The sequence below is a fragment of the Eleutherodactylus coqui genome, chromosome 3 (genome assembly GCF_035609145.1).
Source record: "Eleutherodactylus coqui strain aEleCoq1 chromosome 3, aEleCoq1.hap1, whole genome shotgun sequence".
Classification (NCBI taxonomy): Eukaryota; Metazoa; Chordata; class Amphibia; order Anura; family Eleutherodactylidae; genus Eleutherodactylus; species Eleutherodactylus coqui.
In genome coordinates, this window is record NC_089839.1 from 293,046,595 (window position 1) to 293,069,759 (window position 23,165).

A 23,165-nucleotide genomic window follows, 5' to 3' on the forward strand; every position below is an offset into this window, starting at 1 on the left:
ATAAAAAGCCGCCATATTTTTCTAATTCTACACAATCTCTATTTCGGAGGTCACAGAAGTCGGTTTTTGGTGCAGTTTACCACTTGAGCCAAACCCAGAGCTGGAACTTAACGTAGGAGACGTAGAAATGAAAATACGCCATCTTCTGCTCATTAGGGGTACCAAAAACATTCACAAACTACATCAAAAGTGCCCTGCATAAAGGAGGCCTTTTACAAGGGATGATAAGTCGTACAGTATAAACGCACGCTCCAACGGATGGCCAAAGAATACGTTTCACCGATGTTCCCATCATATAACAAGACCAATCACAAATCCACAGGTTTTTTTTTACCAGCTCAGTTTTATTTGGAGGGACCTTCAATGTACAATCCGATGTGGCAATCACAGTGACGCTGCAAACGTCATCAAGACAAATTGTGGCGCCTCGGTCGCAGACATAAAAAAGTCATTAGTGTAGGTATTAAAAAAAATAATTAAAAAGGCCGCTCACAAATATTTAAAAACAATGAATAAAACTTTAATAAAAAAAAAAAGAAATAACTTTAAAACAAAACTCCAACCACACAGCCAAGTTCTAGTGTTCCTGCCGGATGGACCCATCGTGGAATGGAAAGTTTCTAGGAAGAGGACACGCACAAAACAAATTCACAGTAAGACAAACTCCTCCGTGTTAAATCTCTTTAATCGTTTTTTTTCCTCCTCCGTGAAAAGGTCATTCTGTTCGTAGACCGGAGTGCGTTCAAATTCAGAGTCGTGAGCGTGTCTGTTCACAAAGGTAAATAAAGGATAACTCTGCTTGCTGGAAGATTTCAGTACCTGGAATACAGAATGAAGGGTCGTGTAAGAACAGGATACGCGGAAGGCTGCATGGAGCAACCAAAGCTGCTGCAACACAATCCACACTGGTGGTAAAGGTTTGGCAGCACTTACATGGTTAAAAAAAAGTTTCAAGAATTGTAACCTTTCACAATTTAGAAGAAATAAAATTTTAAAGTAGCAGAGCCGAACATGCTCTATACAAAACTACACAGCTTGATACAATCCTGAGCACTGCCGAGTCAGCTCTGCTACATCTGTATATTTCTAATCTCTCTATAACCCTGGTACTTGGTATGATGCAATCATATGCATGTGTAATGTACAACACGTGTACAGTCAGAGGGTACGCCAGGCTCGTTAGTCACTTCACATTGTAGATAAAGCTATAAAACTCTAAATTACAGCAAAAAAAAAAAAAAAGTACCCGTGGTTTAAAGTTCTGATACATTTTAGTCTCACTGTAGTTATGCATGCGAAATGCGTCAGAATAAAAATGCTGAAAATCACGCCATGAATGAGACACTTTCCTTTAAAGGGGTTGTTTCAAAATTGCAAGTTATCCCCCTATCTCCAGATTAGCGGATACCTTGCTGATCGTGGGGGACTCTTAAGCGATCACTTAGACGATAAGAGCCATTGTCCAAGGAAGATGACGACCCTTCAATAATCCGACACCTATATTATCTCAATGATGCCAGATTAACTGATGTTCTGTATTATCAAACTGGCAAAGTAAAAAAAAAAATCTCGATTTTAGAGGACCCCGGTACCGCTGTACTCGTTTCTGTCCGCAAAAATAAAATAGCATCCACATCATAAAAAACAGCCTCTGTTACTACTATTTTGTACCAATATCGTGCGGACTACAGAGAGTCGGGAAAAAACAAAGTGCAAAAAGTAAGAAAAATTGAGCAACTGCTGAAGTCCTAGAAAACAGAATCCTGGGGATGGAAGAGATGTCTCAATGGCGCCACCTTCTGGCAAGCAACAGATTTTGCTTTTGAAAAGACGAAGATGCACTCTCCTTAAAGGGGTTGTCTGGTTACTAGACAACTCCGCTTCAATAGGCCTGAAGGGGTTAAAAATAATCTGAAACATACTTACCCTTCAGTGGCTGCTGGAATCCAGCGCTGCAGCCCCACTGTGGTCCCGGTGGTTGTTGCGATTGTTGACGTCACAGGAACTCAGGTGATTGCTGCAGCCAATGAGAGGCTACGGCGTCACGAACTCCTGCCATCATTGCCCTCGGAATGTGAGTGCCGATGCCAGGAGAACGAGCGGTGACACTACTACCTCTCACTGGCCGCAGCAGACACCTGAGGCCCTGTGACGTCGGCCATCACAACCACCAGCGGGGCTGCAGCGCTATGTCCCAGCGGCCACGGAGGGGCAAGTATGTTTCAGATTACTTTAACCCCTTCAGCCACATAGAAGCAGGGTTATCCTGTAACCAGAAAACCCCTTTACGGTCCAAGAATGGGGTGCAGATATTACCCCAAACAAATAGAGTCAACGTTAGCGCTGACATTGGGGCATTACTAGAATCAAGAACTATCTAGTTACATAGATATACATCTCCTGTTCCAGTATTACTGCATAATGTGATTGATCTGCCCATTCAGGAATCTGGCAAAGCTGGGTAATCATTAAAGCAGCTGAAATGGTGCCCAAGATTTTTACCCAGCTTTCCAAGAAATGGATACAACATAAAAAATGAGTTTTTAAAATCTTGACAGACAAGAAGAACTCCAGGACCCACAGAATACATGCCAATACGGTTTTCATAGGGGGTACATCCTGTATTATACTCTAGAGCTGCACTCACTATTCTGCTGGTGGAGTCACCATGTACATACATTACTTATTATGTGCTGCTCCTGAGTTACATCCTGTATTATACTCCAGAGCTGCACTCACTATTCTGCTGGTGGAGTCCCTGTGTACATACATTACTTATCCTGTACTGATCCTGAGTTATATCCTGTATTATATCCCAGAGCTGCACTCACTATTCTGCTGGTGAAGTCACTGTGTACATACATTACTTATCCTGTACTGATCCTGAGTTACATCCTGTATTATACTCCAGAGCTGCACTCACTATTCTGCTGGTGGAGTCCCTGTGTACATACATTACTTATCCTGTACTGATCCTGGGTTAGATCCTGTATTATACTCCAGAGCTGCACTCCCTATTCTGCTGGTGGAGTCACTCTGTATATACATTACTTATCCTGTACTGATCCTGATTTGCGGCTCTGGTGTATAATACAGGATATAACTCAGCATAAGTAATGTGACACAGAATAGAGACAGGAGAGGGCGCTATTCTATCAGTCTTGCAATAGCTGGAAAAAAAACAGCAGATGGCGCTATTCTAACATTAGTCCTGGAATATCTTGATAAACAGCGGGTGGCGCTATTCTAACATCTGGTGAGAATTATTTTTTAATCATCTTTATTGTGGGCTGTATTTAACTATAAAACAATATTCTTTGTGAACTAAGGGGCCCATTTCTATCTAGATATAATATATAAGGACCCAAATCATTTATCTTTTCTGAGGCCCCATTCCAAGTTTTCCAATAGATCCCCATTGTTTATTGCTATACCCCCAAGTCTTTGTGTCCCTTTAAAAAGGGAACCTGTCATGACTTTGGAGCCCCATAGACTACATCATGGGGCTTAAAGGTCAGGGAACAGGGAGTTTCGGGACAGATACTCATCGTGTACCCGGCTCCTGTGTTGTGGCCCCAATGTAGTCTGCGCACTTGCCCTCCCATTCCTCCATGTGCGAGCATGCGCGGATTCAAGAGTCACACAGCTGGCATGTGCCGACTTCAAGGGGTGACCGTGCTGGAACAAGGCACCTAGTGGGTATAAACCAGCGCTCCCTGGACTCTCCATTCCCTGATCTTTGAGCCCATAATGTAGTTTATAGGGCCGAAAAGCCATGACAGGTTCCCTTTAATAAAACACAACCATTTAATTTCATGTGAACCAGAACCGCGGATCACAGAAATGGTTTTGTATTGATGAATATTGGCATATTCCCTCCAAGCGCCCCCATATACACAGGGTGGGGGCACTAGAATACACCCCCACATAACATACCTACCTTTGTCAGTTCATCTACCACCTTCTCAAAGTCCCGTGCATTTCTGCAGTAAAATCCAATTGTGCAGCTCGGGTCCATTTGCTTGAAAGGCATTTTCTTTGGGGAAGGACAGTGGAATGACTGCAGGGAAGAAGATGTAATACAACGAGGTGTGAAGAACAGAAGACTCATCATAAAGAGGGTTAGCCTGGCAATCCCCGGAGCCAGCAGATCGTCCCTGCAGTAAGGGCCCTTATACATTAGCCCCCCAAAAAATCGTTCAGATTCACGCGGTCAAGAAGAATCTGAACGATCATCGCTTAGTCTAAATGCACGACCGACCAGCGATAAGTTCGCCCAGACTCGATACCTGCAGAAACTGAATGATGAATAATGGATCGGTCTTACTGTGAATGGAGACGGTCGGGTCAGAACGATCCGCAGCCCACTTTGTCTCCATTCACTGAGCGATGGTCAACCGGAGCAATCATCGTTGGGATGACCGGTCGGACATCTGCGCCTGACAGGTTGCCCCATGTAAAGGCACCCTCCGGCTGAACGGTTTTAAATTTGCTTTAAGAAGTTAATGAAGTCTCGAATGAAGCAACGATCAGGAGTCACAAGGACATAACCCGGGGTGGTTTCTGTTGTCAGTGGGGATCCAAAGCTAACAAAACTGTAATAAAACTTCTGACATGTCATAAGTATTAAAGAGGTTTTCCGGTTACTGGACACCCCCTTTTCAGTAGGAAGCCCTGGAGTAACATAATAAACAGATACTTAACCCTCCACGGCTGCAGCGTCACCAACCATTCCCCAGGAATTGGCACTGACTTGCTGAGCACCATAATGCCAGGAGTACAAGAACGTGATGCTGCAGGCTCTCATTGGCTGCAGCGGTCACGTCATTTCTGGTGACATTGACTTTTAGGAATGCTGGCTTCCAATAGGTGGCGCTGTAGAGGTATTTTTCTATCTCCCTTATTTGCATATTACCCAGAGGAGCATGAATGGCCTTCTCTTTTACCTTCCAGGTGCTCTCCCTAAGGAGAAAAGATAGTTTCTGACATCTGTCACAACAAACGCTGGGACCATAGCGAGCTGCAGCAGCGCTGGATCCTGACGTCCATGGAAGATTTAGGCCTCATGTCCACAGGGAAAATGAGGACCACCGCGGATTCTTCATGCAGAATCCCACAGCGGGTCCCTCCTTTCCCACGGACAAGATGCTAAAAAATAAGAATTTACTTACCTGTCCGGAAGCTGCGGATCTTCCCTCCGTCGCGGCTGGATCTTCTGTCTTCGGCCCTGGGTTTGGCTCGGCACATCCGTCGGACCGAAAAAAGAAGATCCGGCCGCGACGGAGGGAAGATCCGCAGCGCAAGTTTTAATTCAGGTACGGGTGTTCTGCGGATCCGGACGGTCTCCGTAGGTTTCAACAGAAGCCGGCGGGAGCTGTCCCCACGGGAGACCCACATGAAAATGGAGCATGTCGCGTTTTTTTTTCCCGCACACGGATCTGCGCCTGACGGGAAAAATGACATCCGCAGGTATTTAAATACCTGCGGGTGTCCAATGCATCCCTATGGGGTGCGGGTCTGCGTGCGGGAAGAACGCTGCGGATTTTAAATATTTAATTATCCCGTGGACATGAGGCCTAAGTATCTCCGATTATTTTACTCCAGGAAGTCCTATTGAAAAGTGTTTTTCCAATACCCGGACAACTCCTTTAATCAGTGGGGTTTAGGTACTGAGACCCCACCGATCACTAAAAACGAACGGGTGAAGTGATCAGTTGAGTATTGTACCAGCGCAGCCGTTCCCATCCTTACACGGAGCTTTGTAGATGCTCCAGAGAGTCTAACAAACCTGTACGCTTCTCATGTTTGCACTGGAACGGGCACTAAACTCAGCTGAGGACTTCTGAATACTTGCTTTAGCAATTGGTAGGAGTCGCAACACCCGGACCTCCAAAAGTCTGTCCCAAAACGGCAGGGTAGCTTCAAGTTTGATATTGTTGCCAAAAGAATGAATGGGACAGTAATGCACATGCGCAAGCCTCTAACTGAGGTGGTACTCCATAGTGCCTCGGGACGCATTGTTGTAGTCACCATGAGGTTCCAGCTAGAACAGGTCTCTGCACAGAATTTAGAAAGTCTGACATTCACATGAAGTGTAGATTACTTAGATTATAGCTCTATTTGTCCGATACGGCGTTCCAAATCTCTAGCTCAGATGTGAAAAGTCATTCCCTTTTCTGCTTGCAGCTACCACTAGGTGCAGCTCAGTGTATACAATGAACTCCCCCTAGTGGTCGCTGCAGGAAGCCAGAATCTTGCAATTTAACTCATTACAGGAAACAATACGTTGGCGTGCAGAACACTGAACTTTCAAGCGAGTCTCCAACTTTTGATCCACATATTCGTTTTTGATTGACCTACTAGTAAGGGCTCATTCACATTGGGGCTTGGGGGTTCTGTTTTCCATTATGAGATAAGGAAAGATGGCACAAAGTGGCCGAATGAAACAGTCAAGACAGAACTGAAGAGAACCCACTGAGTATAATAAGGTCCATTCAGTGTCCATCAGCACGTCCCGTATTTTACAGGACGAACTAGTGCTGTTTAACGGGATTCAGCAACTGATATTCCGAATGGAACCTCTGACGCCGATAGGAACAGACCCTTATAGTGCCACGACTACCTATGGCAAGGCTTACAGCTATATGCGTGACAGTTTCTGCCAAGCTAAGAACATCTGAGTGTTTTGACTACAAACCTAAAAAGGGGTTTTATAGGCAGCGCCCGCTGTCAGTGCTGGGATACACCGGGGTCGGAGCGGAAGCTGCTACTCTGACCAGTCTAGTAGCTGGTGCTTGGAATTGCAGGCACAGTTCCCATTGATTTCAATGAGAACTGCGCCTGCACTTAGGAGCGGCGCCCACCACACAGTACTGGAGCAGCGCCTTCGGCTCAGACCCCGGTGTATCCCAGAACGGACAGCGGGCGCTGCCTGGAAAACCCCTTTAAAGGTGACATACAGCGTAATTTGCCGTAGTGCGCACGTTTCTGTTTACGAAGAATTTACCATTAGGATGCGTCTGGGTGATCTAAGAAATGGCATCTGGTGTGCGTCAATCATATTTTATCAGCTGCTTTAGTAAACATTACACCTCGTTCACATGGAGGTACTTTGCTCAATACACACGCCTTCAAATTTTTTTTTTTTTTTTTTAACCTTGACTAGAGATTCCTCACCCTCCACATTCACGAGAAAGCAATGTTTGAACGCGGTAATGTGCATGTGATTCTACCTAATTAGATTTGCAAATCTATCTGTGAAGAGTCTGAGCTGTAGTGAAATGTACATTACTCCGCTGGGGTCTATCTATCATTGTCAGCGTATCATGATGCCGGAATTGTAAAGTCAGCGTGCCAAGGATTTGGAAGAGAAGGTAAAAAAAAAAAAAGGACTTCCTTGCCTTGGCACGTAGCGCAAATGCACGTGGCATCAGGACCGTCAGGCAGCAGACGGTGCTGGTGGCAGTTGGGGGTTATATTGCAGATAAGCATCCTGACCAATCAGGTTCCTGCTCACGTTTTAATGCAACTTGACAAATAAACATGGCAGCCCGATTCTTTTGCAATGGGTGACGCCAACACTCTTGCTCTGCATTAGTTTTTAAGCCACTTCTACCTACTGTATGCATCTTGCCATACTCAAAGGCCAATGACACGGATCAGGGTACGTCTTGTTTCGATGGCGTACACACTGCAACAAAAGTGACCTGATAGTTTTATTCTATGGGTCAGTACGATTTCTATGATACCAAATTTATGTAGTTTTTTGCTATACTATATTTTTTTCAAAGATTTAATTTTTTTAAGTTTTCTGCTGCCATCTTCTGACAGCTTTAACTTTATCTTTCCGTCTACACATTTGTGCGGCGTCTCATTTTGTTTGGGATGTCCTGTAGTTTGCGTTGATACCATTTAGGAATACATGCAACTTTTTGATCTCTTTTTATTACATTTTTTCTTGGAGATGGGGTGACCAAAAAAAGCGCAATTCGAGTGTTCTTTATTTTTTTTTCTCAAGATGTTCACCGTGCGAGGTAAATAATGCGTTACCTTGATAGATCGGACTTTTACGGACGCAGCGATACCAAATATGTATTTTTGTTTTACTATTTAGATTTTATTAGAAATATGGCGAAAGGGGTATTTTTTTATATATATATATATATATATATATATATATATATATATATATATATATATATATATATATATATATATATATATATATATATATAATTAAAAAAAATATATAATAATAAAAGTTTAATTAGCAAAACTTTTTAAAACTTAATTTTTACTTTTATTAGTCCCCATAGGGAACAAGAACTTGCAATGCCTTGATCGCTCCTGTAGTATGATGTAATGCCATAGCATTACAGCATACTGCGTTCTAACAGGCATTCTATCAAGCCATGCCTCGTTGTGTGGGACCCCGACAATGCCCGGGGGATTTAAATGCCACTGGCAGAATTGACAGCAGCATTTATAGGCTTAAAAGCTCCGAAGAGCTGTGCAGCTTATCAGAGCTGTTGCGGGCGGCTGTTGGCTACAAGAAACAGCCGTCAGCCGCAATGTATGGAGGAAGATCACCCCACGATTTCCCTCCATACACACCTGAATGTGCAGGACATAACCTTACGTCCTGTGTCATTAAGGGGTTAATCGCCTCAGCAGAACTTTGTTCCCTTCCTGATAGTCTGTTACAATGTATCAAGTTGGCCACCTTCTCTTGCACTAATAAGTGTTCCACCAAAAGAAGGTTTGTAGATGGGGGATAACTAACTGCTCGGTGGGGGTCAGACTGCTGGAGCTTTCAATAATCACATAAGGTTGCTGAGTGAACGGAGCAATGGTCACACATGCACATCCTACGCCATGCCTTTGACAGTCGCATTGAAATGAGTGAATGCATGCTCGATCGCTTCTCCATTCCCCCATGTTTTTATGACCAGTGAGGATCCAAGCAGTCAGACTCCAACTGACCAGCTAGTTATCCCTTTCCTGTGGGTAGAGGGGAACTTCTTTTACTAGAACAACCCCTTTAAGACTTACTTGGTTCAGTATTTAGACAATACGTTACTGGTGATTTACTAGTAGCTGCGAGGCACCGTGATCTACAAGACCTTCGTGTGGCTTTAAGAAACTAACCACATCTCAGACGTACTTAAAGGCGTTAAGCCAAGTTATAAAACTATCCCCCATTTACAGGGCAGGGAAAAAGTTTATGATCTGTGGGGATATGACTGTTGGAACCCCCACCGATCCAAACAGGGGTCCCGAAGGTCCCAGCATGAATGGAGCAGAGTCTGTGCATGTGTGCTCCCGCTCCATTCATTTCAATAGGAGCACTAGAGATAACAATGCATGTGTAATCGGCAATTTCCGACGTTCCCATTCATACGAGTAAAGTGGTTGCATAGTTTCCGCTGCATTCACGCCGGGACCTTCTAGAACCCCATTCTTTGGATCAGTGAGGGTCCCAGCAATCAGCCCCCCACCGGTCATAAAAGTTATTCCCCATCCCGTGAACAGGGAATAACTTTATAATTTGGAGCAAGCCCTTTAAAGACTTACTGCCCTAAAGCAAAAGCACTTCTGGACACTTCATAGTGACAAGTCAGAGCTCTTCATTCCTGGGGGTCCGGGTGCCAAGATCCCACCGATCGCTAAAACAAAGGGGCAGAATCATTCAGCCAAGCTCTGTGCCCCTTTGAGCAGGTAACTCCTAAGACTTTTTTTTGAAGGGGTGGAGAGGGGGTTTCATTACTGAAACAGAGATGACTGTATAATCTTAGTTCATAATTAGCGCATAAATTAGGAGCAAGATAACGGAGCCAAAACCGACGGCGACTTTACCTTGAGAGGGAAATCCTTTATGCTGACATCTACAAAAGATTGGCAGTAATGAGGATCCATGTATATCAAGCTGTCATCTGCAAGGACAAAACAGAAGATAAGTAATTCCAAATACACTTTATTATTACACCGCTTACAATCCAATTTCTATGCAGAAGAACAGAAGAGAAAAATCGCAGACAAAGGCTCCTGCCATTCGGAAGCCTCCGTGACGGATGCGCACTCCTTAACGGGACAGATTAACTTCTGCATAATCAAATATGCTTGTATAAGCAGATTTTTTTTTATAAAAGTGATGAGTCTGTCATTTAATTTTTGGTGATGAAATTACTTTCACAAACACACAATTATATGCCGGAGTTTGTGGATGAAAAATGCGCTGGGAAAGCGCGGCCGACAACGAGGACGTATTACTTGTCATCCTAACATCAACTCGCGGCGCTTAAACTGCTCAAATGTAAATATGTAAATAAAATCTGCCAAATGAGAACAGCGAAAGCGCTTAAACTTTCATTAGACAGAAGGTAAAATATGCCTTGTTTATGCAGTGCAGGAAATTAAACATGCAGTTTGCAGAAACCAATTACAATGGAGGCTAAGTGACAAATGAGTGGACTTTGGTGGGATCTGATGAATTAATAGAGGCCTCGGTGCTGCGGTAATTATTCAGTCTGAGAATGGTCATTTACAAATGGCAGGCGCCGTCTTGTTACCCGGTTTAAAAATATATATATATTTTTTATAATCCAGAATATTTGATAATCTGGCACTTTCACGGTCTTTTAATAAGGGAGTCCTAATCCGTTCGCTCTACTTGGTCTCCTATTTCTGGGCTTGTGAAATACAGTTGGTAGACAAAAAAAGAAAAAAGGTATTCCTGCGAATATTAAAAGGAGTGTCAGCAGAAAATGGCCTATTGTAGATATCAAGTTTTTACGGAGAAAAGTTAGGAGTTGGACAATTTTTTTTAAATTCTCATCAATCTAACATTTATATAGAGAGAGATATCATCCCTCTAGCCAAATAAAGAAAAAAATCTTGCTATTGGTATAGTGCCAACTTATTCCACAGCGCCTTCAGGAAATTTATAACCCCCCCCCCCCCAAGCGGCTTACTCATTTTAGCGACAGCGGAAGGATGAAAGGCGGAGTCAACCTTGAGATGGCTACCTGCACTACGCGGAGATTGAACTTGCAACCTTCAGGTCGTGAGCGAGAGCATAGGACTGAGCTGTCTACCCGAACCATGCAGGGTTTGAACGCACAACCTTCAGGTCGTGAGCGAGAGCATAGGACTGAGCTGTCCACCTGAACCACGCAGGGATTGAACTCACAACCTTCAGGTCGTGAGTGAGAGCTTAGGACTGCATTTCTGCTGGTCTATCCCTCCACCCGTAGCATGATGTAGTACAGTTTGTTATCAAAACAACTTTCCCTTCATGTGTATACATTAGGGTGGTTTCACATCTGCGCTGGGGATTCCACTTTCCTACTCCGTTCGGTGCGCAGGAAAGAGGAATCCCTGTGGCTGAACGGTTCTGCCTCTGGACGGAACCGAACAGCGCCAGGCAAACCCCATTGACTACAATGAAGTCCGCTCGCTTTCTACCAAACTGCATAGCTTACGGATGGAAGAAAAAGTGCGTCATGCAGCATTTTTTCATCTGGAACTTTCAACCCCATTTGTGATGGAACGTCCAGCCGGAGGCCAAGATGAGCGGGCTCAGACTCACGGAGGCCAAGATGAGCGGGCTCAGACTCACGGAGGCCAAGATGAGCGGCCTCAGACTCACGGAGGCCAAGATGAGCGGCCTCAGACTCACGGAGGCCAAGATGAGCGGCCTCAGACTCACGGAGGCCAAGATGAGCGGCCTCAGACTCACGGAGGCCAAGATGAGCGGCCTCAGACTCACGGAGGCCAAGATGAGCGGCCTCAGACTCACGGAGGCCAAGATGAGCGGCCTCAGACTCACGGAGGCCAAGATGAGCGGCCTCAGACTCACGGAGGCCAAGATGAGCGGCCTCAGACTCACGGAGGCCAAGATGAGCGGCCTCAGACTCACGGAGGCCAAGATGAGCGGCCTCAGACTCACGGAGGCCAAGATGAGCGGCCTCAGACTCACGGAGGCCAAGATGAGCGGCCTCAGACTCACGGAGGCCAAGATGAGCGGCCTCAGACTCACGGAGGCCAAGATGAGCGGCCTCAGACTCACGGAGGCCAAGATGAGCGGCCTCAGACTCACGGAGGCCAAGATGAGCGGCCTCAGACTCACGGAGGCCAAGATGAGCGGCCTCAGACTCACGGAGGCCAAGATGAGCGGCCTCAGACTCACGGAGGCCAAGATGAGCGGCCTCAGACTCACGGAGGCCAAGATGAGCGGCCTCAGACTCACGGAGGCCAAGATGAGCGGCCTCAGACTCACGGAGGCCAAGATGAGCGGCCTCAGACTCACGGAGGCCAAGATGAGCGGCCTCAGACTCACGGAGGCCAAGATGAGCGGCCTCAGACTCACGGAGGCCAAGATGAGCGGCCTCAGACTCACGGAGGCCAAGATGAGCGGCCTCAGACTCACGGAGGCCAAGATGAGCGGCCTCAGACTCACGGAGGCCAAGATGAGCGGGCTCAGACTCACGGAGGCCAAGATGAGCGGCCTCAGACTCACGGAGGCCAAGATGAGCGGCCTCAGACTCACGGAGGCCAAGATGAGCGGGCTCAGACTCACGGAGGCCAAGATGAGCGGGCTCAGACTCACGGAGGCCAAGATGAGCGGGCTCAGACTCACGGAGGCCAAGATGAGCGGGCTCAGACTCACGGAGGCCAAGATGAGCGGGCTCAGACTCACGGAGGCCAAGATGAGCGGGCTCAGACTCACGGAGGCCAAGATGAGCGGGCTCAGACTCACGGAGGCCAAGATGAGCGGGCTCAGACTCACGGAGGCCAAGATGAGCGGGCTCAGACTCACGGAGGCCAAGATGAGCGGGCTCAGACTCACGGAGGCCAAGATGAGCGGGCTCAGACTCACGGAGGCCAAGATGAGCGGGCTCAGACTCACGGAGGCCAAGATGAGCGGGCTCAGACTCACGGAGGCCAAGATGAGCGGGCTCAGACTCACGGAGGCCAAGATGAGCGGGCTCAGACTCACGGAGGCCAAGATGAGCGGGCTCAGACTCACGGAGGCCAAGATGAGCGGGCTCAGACTCACGGAGGCCAAGATGAGCGGGCTCAGACTCACGGAGGCCAAGATGAGCGGGCTCAGACTCACGGAGGCCAAGATGAGCGGGCTCAGACTCACGGAGGCCAAGATGAGCGGGCTCAGACTCACGGAGGCCAAGATGAGCGGGCTCAGACTCACGGAGGCCAAGATGAGCGGGCTCAGACTCACGGAGGCCAAGATGAGCGGGCTCAGACTCACGGAGGCCAAGATGAGCGGGCTCAGACTCACGGAGGCCAAGATGAGCGGGCTCAGACTCACGGAGGCCAAGATGAGCGGGCTCAGACTCACGGAGGCCAAGATGAGCGGGCTCAGACTCACGGAGGCCAAGATGAGCGGGCTCAGACTCACGGAGGCCAAGATGAGCGGGCTCAGACTCACGGAGGCCAAGATGAGCGGGCTCAGACTCACGGAGGCCAAGATGAGCGGGCTCAGACTCACGGAGGCCAAGATGAGCGGGCTCAGACTCACGGAGGCCAAGATGAGCGGGCTCAGACTCACGGAGGCCAAGATGAGCGGGCTCAGACTCACGGAGGCCAAGATGAGCGGGCTCAGACTCACGGAGGCCAAGATGAGCGGGCTCAGACTCACGGAGGCCAAGATGAGCGGGCTCAGACTCACGGAGGCCAAGATGAGCGGGCTCAGACTCACGGAGGCCAAGATGAGCGGGCTCAGACTCACGGAGGCCAAGATGAGCGGGCTCAGACTCACGGAGGCCAAGATGAGCGGGCTCAGACTCACGGAGGCCAAGATGAGCGGGCTCAGACTCACGGAGGCCAAGATGAGCGGGCTCAGACTCACGGAGGCCAAGATGAGCGGGCTCAGACTCACGGAGGCCAAGATGAGCGGGCTCAGACTCACGGAGGCCAAGATGAGCGGGCTCAGACTCACGGAGGCCAAGATGAGCGGGCTCAGACTCACGGAGGCCAAGATGAGCGGGCTCAGACTCACGGAGGCCAAGATGAGCGGGCTCAGACTCACGGAGGCCAAGATGAGCGGGCTCAGACTCACGGAGGCCAAGATGAGCGGGCTCAGACTCACGGAGGCCAAGATGAGCGGGCTCAGACTCACGGAGGCCAAGATGAGCGGGCTCAGACTCACGGAGGCCAAGATGAGCGGGCTCAGACTCACGGAGGCCAAGATGAGCGGGCTCAGACTCACGGAGGCCAAGATGAGCGGGCTCAGACTCACGGAGGCCAAGATGAGCGGGCTCAGACTCACGGAGGCCAAGATGAGCGGGCTCAGACTCACGGAGGCCAAGATGAGCGGGCTCAGACTCACGGAGGCCAAGATGAGCGGGCTCAGACTCACGGAGGCCAAGATGAGCGGGCTCAGACTCACGGAGGCCAAGATGAGCGGGCTCAGACTCACGGAGGCCAAGATGAGCGGGCTCAGACTCACGGAGGCCAAGATGAGCGGGCTCAGACTCACGGAGGCCAAGATGAGCGGGCTCAGACTCACGGAGGCCAAGATGAGCGGGCTCAGACTCACGGAGGCCAAGATGAGCGGGCTCAGACTCACGGAGGCCAAGATGAGCGGGCTCAGACTCACGGAGGCCAAGATGAGCGGGCTCAGACTCACGGAGGCCAAGATGAGCGGGCTCAGACTCACGGAGGCCAAGATGAGCGGGCTCAGACTCACGGAGGCCAAGATGAGCGGGCTCAGACTCACGGAGGCCAAGATGAGCGGGCTCAGACTCACGGAGGCCAAGATGAGCGGGCTCAGACTCACGGAGGCCAAGATGAGCGGGCTCAGACTCACGGAGGCCAAGATGAGCGGGCTCAGACTCACGGAGGCCAAGATGAGCGGGCTCAGACTCACGGAGGCCAAGATGAGCGGGCTCAGACTCACGGAGGCCAAGATGAGCGGGCTCAGACTCACGGAGGCCAAGATGAGCGGGCTCAGACTCACGGAGGCCAAGATGAGCGGGCTCAGACTCACGGAGGCCAAGATGAGCGGGCTCAGACTCACGGAGGCCAAGATGAGCGGGCTCAGACTCACGGAGGCCAAGATGAGCGGGCTCAGACTCACGGAGGCCAAGATGAGCGGGCTCAGACTCACGGAGGCCAAGATGAGCGGGCTCAGACTCACGGAGGCCAAGATGAGCGGGCTCAGACTCACGGAGGCCAAGATGAGCGGGCTCAGACTCACGGAGGCCAAGATGAGCGGGCTCAGACTCACGGAGGCCAAGATGAGCGGGCTCAGACTCACGGAGGCCAAGATGAGCGGGCTCAGACTCACGGAGGCCAAGATGAGCGGGCTCAGACTCACGGAGGCCAAGATGAGCGGGCTCAGACTCACGGAGGCCAAGATGAGCGGGCTCAGACTCACGGAGGCCAAGATGAGCGGGCTCAGACTCACGGAGGCCAAGATGAGCGGGCTCAGACTCACGGAGGCCAAGATGAGCGGGCTCAGACTCACGGAGGCCAAGATGAGCGGGCTCAGACTCACGGAGGCCAAGATGAGCGGGCTCAGACTCACGGAGGCCAAGATGAGCGGGCTCAGACTCACGGAGGCCAAGATGAGCGGGCTCAGACTCACGGAGGCCAAGATGAGCGGGCTCAGACTCACGGAGGCCAAGATGAGCGGGCTCAGACTCACGGAGGCCAAGATGAGCGGGCTCAGACTCACGGAGGCCAAGATGAGCGGGCTCAGACTCACGGAGGCCAAGATGAGCGGGCTCAGACTCACGGAGGCCAAGATGAGCGGGCTCAGACTCACGGAGGCCAAGATGAGCGGGCTCAGACTCACGGAGGCCAAGATGAGCGGGCTCAGACTCACGGGAGGCCAAGAGGAGCGGGCTCAGACTCACGGGAGGCCAAGAGGAGCGGGCTCAGACTCACGGAGGCCAAGAGGAGCGGGCTCAGACTCACGGAGGCCAAGAGGAGCGGGCTCAGACTCACGGAGGCCAAGAGGAGCGGGCTCAGACTCACGGAGGCCAAGAGGAGCGGGCTCAGACTCACGGAGGCCAAGAGGAGCGGGCTCAGACTCACGGAGGCCAAGAGGAGCGGGCTCAGACTCACGGAGGCCAAGAGGAGCGGGCTCAGACTCACGGAGGCCAAGATGAGCGGGCTCAGACTCACATAGGCCAAGAGGAGCGGGCTCAGACTCACATAGGCCAAGAGGAGCGGGCTCAGACTCACATATTATGACCATTTAATGCGAGCAGAGTAGCTAGAAAAATCTATAATTCTTGGACAGATCAGTGGCAAAAGAAGACCCGGCGCCAAAGAACACGATGGCCGTTACTGTCAGAGCGGATACTGGGATGGATATCACACAACTGAAAGAAACAAACATGGAGGGAGCTCGCAGTTAGGGTTGCCTGGAGGTCGTGAACGACTAAGCGACTAACACCACCACAACTTTACACTTTATGCAAAATTGCACCCATGACTGAAAAATACTTGACGGAAAATTCACAATGTGCCAGGTGTCTGTTTAGAAAATACAGATATGGTGGCGAGAAATCTCAGAATATAGAATGTCATAATCACATTTTTTCTCTGTAGTACCTACCTTGGAATCCCACGAAGTAATACGACTGTTTTGGTCTCCCACCAATGATCCCAACACAATATTCAAGGCTAAGAATCCCCTGAAAACGAGAGAACGGAACATAAGGCGTTTTATCTCCCCTTCTAGTACCTTCACACAGAGCAGCCATCGCTCAGATAGTCGCTCAGAGTAGTCACTGAAGCGTATGAACAGTCGTTCGTTTGCCTTTACACAAAGTGATAATTATTCTTTAGTTATTTGCCAACATTTCATTTTTGAAGAAAACTGAGCAAATTTGTCCGCAAGTCATTTAAGAGCGAACAACTGACTTTACACCACGACTTGATCAATCAGCAACTATTTTTAAGGTGAGCTGAAACAAACTCACTGAGAATGCAGATAATTGCCCCGTGTAAATTACCCTCTAGGGTACATTTACATGGGATGATTGTCAGGCCTGACGGCTGTCCCATCTTCTGTTGCTCCTGCGCTCACACAGGGGCGATTGTCGTTGAGTTCTCTTTTGCCATTACAGTCACTGGTTCTCCTTATGGAGATCCAGGGAATCTTACAGGCAATGCTCCCTGGGAAAAGTATGCAAATTAGCTCCTCTCCAGAAAGAAGAAAACTGTCTCCACCGCCACCTATAGATGGATATTGACTTCCAGGGTTACAAACTGGCAAAAAAGCCATAACCCCTTAAGGACCAGGCTGTTTTGTACCTTATGGACCACATACCTTTTAGAGATTTTACCCATGTGGCAGCTTTACTGCCCTATTTTATTTCCTTTAGCTACCAAAATTATTTTTATTCCTTTTTTTCCCGTGACATATAGGGCGATTTTTAAAATAGATTTGTCACCTGACTTTTTCCAGTTTTTTAGTTTTATTGGGGGTAAAATGATAAAAAAAACCATGACTGGAGATATCAGCCCAATGAAAGACCTCTTTCTCCATCTACAGACAGAGCCGTTAGAGTTCTCGTTCCTTATCAGTCCAGAGTCCACCGACCACCAATCAGTCTTTAAAGGGGTTACCTGCAGACATGTACTTGCCCAAATCTAATTTGGGTCCACCAGTGCCAGCAACTCCACTTGCAGCCCAGTTCTTACATTAGGTCACGTGGTGACAATCATCTTCTCTCCCCTCCCAGTGAGGTCATTAGAGGGGATGGGCTTAGTTATTAAAATAAGCAACTCAATGACATCACTGACCCTTGGAGGGGGAGAAGATCTATACCGTGCGACACCGGCCACCATCTCTTGGCAAAATATGGTTCATATGAAACAGTAAACAAGTTGAGAACTTCTTTAAAACCCACCCCAGCATATAGAATATGGGATTATGGGGGATAGCAGGGTTTTATTCTGCCATCATGGGTAAGCTGTAAATTGACCCATCCCATCCAGTAACGTCTCCACCGCAGAACGGGACAGCAGACATTTTAGAATTCCGAGTACCTTCAAAAACTCCAAATATTCAGTATTGGTCCTTTCACAGCCGAGTCGGACGGGAACCAGAATGAGAACGGATTTATCACAGTCAGAGTTATTCTGTTGGTCATACACATCGTTGCGGTAAACTGCGGAAATAACAAGTTATATCAGATATAATCTCCCAGAATGCTGTGCATTTGCCCCATCTCACCTCACAAAGATGAAGTTTCATATTTTGTCGATACTGGTGAATTTATATAACTCATACGCAGGACCTGGACCCATGGCTCTACAGCCATGGCTCCATTGACTATACCAGTTTTGGCTTCCCATACTACCTTCTATTCACTTGGACAAGCTTGTGGCACTGAGCGGGTCAGGCGGGAGGGTCCCCAGCGGTCCCTGAGCGGGTCAGGCGGGAGGGTCCCCAGCGGTCCCTGAGCGGGTCCAGTGGACTGTCAATCAAGTCTAAGGTCACCTGTTAAAGGTAGTTCTGGGGACCACCCAACTGACCCATTTACAGCCTGAGAGCAGGACCCAAAAGCCTGTCCAGGCAAAGTAGGGGGGCGAGAGTCACAGTCAGCTCACCTAACTTTATTACCGGTCCTCTATATAATGACATTCCAGTATCGGTAAACCTACAATTTCCCAGTTTTTTGAAGATTTCTGCTTGCTGTCATTCAACAAACATTCCTAATCATCTGCCCTTGTCATGCTATGGACGCTCAGGTGCGCAGCTATTAGTAGACCGCTGACAGACTTACTGTAATGAACCGGGCTGAGCTTTATTTACTGGAAGTGAACCACAATGATTCCTATTGAAGGATGGCAAGCAGAGATTTTGAGAAGCATGAAGAATTGATACAGAACATATTAGAGAACTTCACCTTGTACACAGAACAACATTGGCTAAAGCTGGAACACCCCTTTAAGGGGCACACCGGTCAGATTTTGCTGAAGAAGTTTTCTGCAGCAGATCTGCATGGGATTCTGAAAGTAAAATTTTACCAAAATCATGCAAATTTTGATGTAAATTTGCTCAAGCAGGACAACCGTGAGGATTAAGTTTAAAATACGCAGTTATGGATTCTGCAGCAGATCCATAACAAATTTTACTGAAGAGTTTTGCAGCTTTTGACCTTCCTGATGAAGTAAATAGGAAAAATCCACCATCCATCCACATCAGAAAGTAACATGCGGGTACGTGCACCGCAGGTCACTATGTGGATGGGCGTTCAGTAAAGTCTCATCCACTTGCCAGGTACTATAATCCTCTGCGGAAGCCTTGGAAAAAAAAATATCAAAAGTTGCAGAAGTTTTTGTTGCATGATGAATAAAAGGGATTGTACCAGAACTGCAAGTTATCACTTATACACAGGACAGGGGATAACGTGCCGATCGGTAGGGGTCTCACCGCTGAGACTGATTCTGAGAATAGGGGGTCTCAGGTCCTCCTCTTGCTGTCACTGTAAGCTCACTTCTCCTTACCCGCTGTGACATCAGAACGAATAGAACATTAGTCAAGCCTGTGCGTTTGGCGCGCTGTTCATATCAATGGGGCTGATGGAAAAACCTGAGTGCTTGCCACTTGGACATCTCTGGCAGTTCCATTGAAAAGTCAGCACTTCATTCATTCTCCTCCTCACTGCAACGGGTGCAATAAGACGACGACAGGAAACACAGGACATCCATTCTCAGGTTTGGTGGGGGTCTCCATGGCAGACCGCCACCAATCACCAAGTTATCCCGTTTCATAGACAGGGAACAAGTTGTATTTCTGTTACAGCCCCTTTAAGCGCTGACAATACACAACTGGTTTAGTCTTTAAAAAAATAAAAAAATTAGAAAAACAACAAGACCACTACCTACTTGTACAGTCCTGAGCGACGTATATGGAAATGCCCTGCAGCTCCGGCTCGGTGGAATTTTCCTTTGCTTTCCTGGAAAATTTTACAGATACCATTAAAATTTGTTAAGAGGTTAACACAATTTAACCCCATGATGACCAGCCTTACAAATGAATGGCCTAGTCACGGAACATGTCACCAATAACTGTTTTTCAGGGGACTGCAGCCAATCAGCTGCTCACCAGGCCACTGTCACTGTGTAAGGACTGCAGATAGCACCGCATATTATGCAGTGGTCCAGCGTAGTATTGCAGGCACAGCCATCCCACGCCAGGCCACTGCTATGTATGGAGCCATATGCTTCCTGATCTGTACACCGTGACAGGAGCCGGCAAAAAAACCCTCATCAACTGGGCTCCAGATGCCTAATAAACAGCAGTTTATAAGGGCTGGAAAACCAATTAAAGGCAAAAGTAAAGTTTTTCATTGTGGCATTCCAAGAACAGTAACTTATTCTTCCACTAGGAATGTATTGTATAGCTTGTATTCACATCAATGACAGAGCCGGAGAGCTTCTTTTATGCTCCCCGCTTGATAACCCGCTGGCACCCCCATAGTAATCAATGTCAATAGGGAGGCAGCAAAGTCCCAGCCCTCTGTAAAACACTTGGGTGCTGTAGTTGCCCCCGACAGATTTAGTACGGGGCCCATGCTAACTGTTTGTAATTGAAAAGCCAATTTGATAGCAGTGCTCCCTTTGGTTATGTGGGTGCTGTCTTTTTTTTCAGTTATTTTTTAAGAGTTTTTTCCTGTTTATATTGTCATTTTTTAAAAGTCCGCTTTGTTGATTAATCCCCATGTTCCATAAGTCCAGAACAAGGGTGTCCAAAGTTGCCCAATACTGTGTCCTTAGTAAAACGTCCCATTGGTTAGCTGTGAAAAATTTATGAACGTTGTGTGAAGTGACAGTAGGCTGGCCCATGATGGACCTTCATGTGTCCTATAAATTACCACAGAAACATCATGCAAGTGAAATCCAAAAGTTTACACACTTGACTGGTGATGCTTTGCACAATGAAAAGGGGAAAGTCCTGTGTCTAAATTTTTTCCCTCAGGTTTAGTGCTCTAAAAGTAAATCACTGACCTTCATAGAGATGTACAGAAAGAATATATGAAGATTGATGCAAAAAAACTTTAGCTATAAAAGTAGTCAAATGAAAGATACCCTTGGAGGGGAGATGGGAACAAAAACATCTGAGCTGTGCCCGTGAGGCCAGTTGCTTCCAAGGCAGTTTGTTACAGAATTTTTTTTGAACCACAGCACATGATTTTAGTAGAAATAAAGGACAAATACCATAGCTTTTCTATATAGTTTTATTGATTATTTTTATTTTGGACAAAGCGCTAACGAGGTAATGGTTATTAATTTGGCAAACTTATACCTATTGTTTAACGTCAGAAAATGAATATAAAAGCGTATAAATTTGCCAATAATATTTAAGCTCGCAACCCACGTCAAGGGTCCTCGTTGTCTTGAGAGTCCTTAACTAATAAAGTGAAAAAATAAAAAATAAAAAATAAAAAATTGCTAAAACGTAACATGAAAGCACGTCCGGATTTTAGAAAATGATCAGTTCATCTCGTTTCTCGAACCTAGTCCATCTGCCATGGAACTGCCCCATGAGGACTCCGTAAAGATGTTCCCAATTTGCAGATCTGATGTTGCTGATCTGCAATGCAGCCTGGGGTGATCCCAACTTTTGAAGAGGGAGTTGCTGGTCAAGCCTCCTCTGCATTCCAACGGGCATTATTGTCCCAGCATGAACTGTGCAGAACCCCGCAGGCTTTAATTACCACCCACACATTCTGAGGTTTCAGCTGAAGTGCGCTCTGGAAGATTCTCCACTTGTTAGTGAGAATCCCAAAGGCACACTCCGAAATACACTGGGCACATGCGAGTCAGTAATTAAAGACTGGCCGTCCATGTCTCTATGAGCGAAGGGACGCAGAAGTGGCAAGACCAAAACCTTCTTCCACCACAATGATGAATGGGGTAGGTGGACGTGAATAGCCAGGAAAAACCCATGTTTCTCGCAGGGACAGCTGGTTGGCAAGAAGCCGCTGACCCATTCTGGAAAACCCCCAAAATGCGATCTGCAACGCTTCCATAAGCCCCAATATCTACAATTATAAACAGATAGCTTCTATCAGCAAGAGCCAACAGACCTACCGAGAAGTACTGTTTATAACTAATACTGGGATCCTAAGTGCGGTGGCTTTTTAACACGGATGTGTTTGCCGTCCAGTGCCCCAATGCAGTTCAGAACCTGTGCGTTAGCCTGGAATCCCTGGGCAATGTCCATCCAGTTTTCATAAGACGGCAGAGGCATCACAAAAAAGTGACATGAAAGGTCTTCCTGATGACTCCAGAAATTGTAGATTGTCCAATGAGAAACACAAAATGTACCGAAGCATACAAATTCCCAGTGGCCAGGAACTTGCATGTAGTCCAGATCGCACCTCCTCCAAAAGCTTATTGAACAGCGGGAACGACAAAACGACAGAAGGTGATAAACTTGTCCAAATGCGCACACAGCGACACCCCAGAGGATGAACTTCGAACCTCCTCTTCCTTCTAGGCCCATTCTCCAGCATCTCAAGTGACTCTCCAAATTGGCAAGACCATAACCAAGCGAAAAGATAATAATCATCAGAAGACATGTCTCCAAGCTCAGCAACTCTCACAAACCCAGAAAGTCAAGAAGCATAGCAGAATGGCTCCTGGCCGCATAGGTGACCCATTTATGGTTGAGTACAGTGGGCAGGGACAATGACTTTAGGTCTTGCTTGCATGTTTTTTTTTGTGTGTGTGAAAAAGAAAAATACACACAGGCATGCACAAAAACGCAACACTCACTGCGCAAATATGCTTACACCCGTGTGAAACCGGCCTAATATATGAATGTGTGCGTCTCTTCATGCTTTAGATGCTTCATGGGCCGGGAAAACTGCGCTAAGAACAGTGCTGAAAATGCTTGTAAAATTTCCTACTTCGTATTTTTTAGGACAAGTTCTTTTTTAGGAACCAATTTCAGGTACTTATATATTCAATAGCTTAATTTTTTTGCTGGGAGGCAATGGTGAAGAAGAAACAGGCAGGCACTGTAACATGGAGAGGCATTATTACTTTGAGGGGGCATAGAGGGATACTATTTTACCATTGTTTTGGGGGATTTATAGAGTGGTATGAATGTTACTTTTATTCTATGGGTCAGTACAATAACTCCAAATTGATAGAGTTTTAGTACTTTTGCAGAA

General features: G+C 47.7%; 1 protein-coding gene across 2 annotated transcripts in view; it reads right to left on the minus strand.

The window, feature by feature from the left end:
• Positions 1 to 330: 330 nt before the first annotated feature.
• The window catches only part of ATG4C (autophagy related 4C cysteine peptidase), a 37,503-nt gene continuing 14,668 nt past the window's right edge, over positions 331 to 23,165 (minus strand). For both annotated transcript variants that reach the window (XM_066597705.1, XM_066597704.1), the window contains exons 6-11: positions 19,870 to 19,940; positions 18,025 to 18,146; positions 16,586 to 16,664; positions 9,856 to 9,932; positions 3,941 to 4,060; positions 331 to 819 (exon numbers count right to left, since the gene is read on the minus strand). In XM_066597705.1, the coding sequence (XP_066453802.1) occupies positions 649 to 819; positions 3,941 to 4,060; positions 9,856 to 9,932; positions 16,586 to 16,664; positions 18,025 to 18,146; positions 19,870 to 19,940 (640 nt within the window). In that variant the 3' untranslated portion in view covers positions 331 to 648. The remainder of the gene's footprint in view (positions 820 to 3,940; positions 4,061 to 9,855; positions 9,933 to 16,585; positions 16,665 to 18,024; positions 18,147 to 19,869; positions 19,941 to 23,165) is intronic.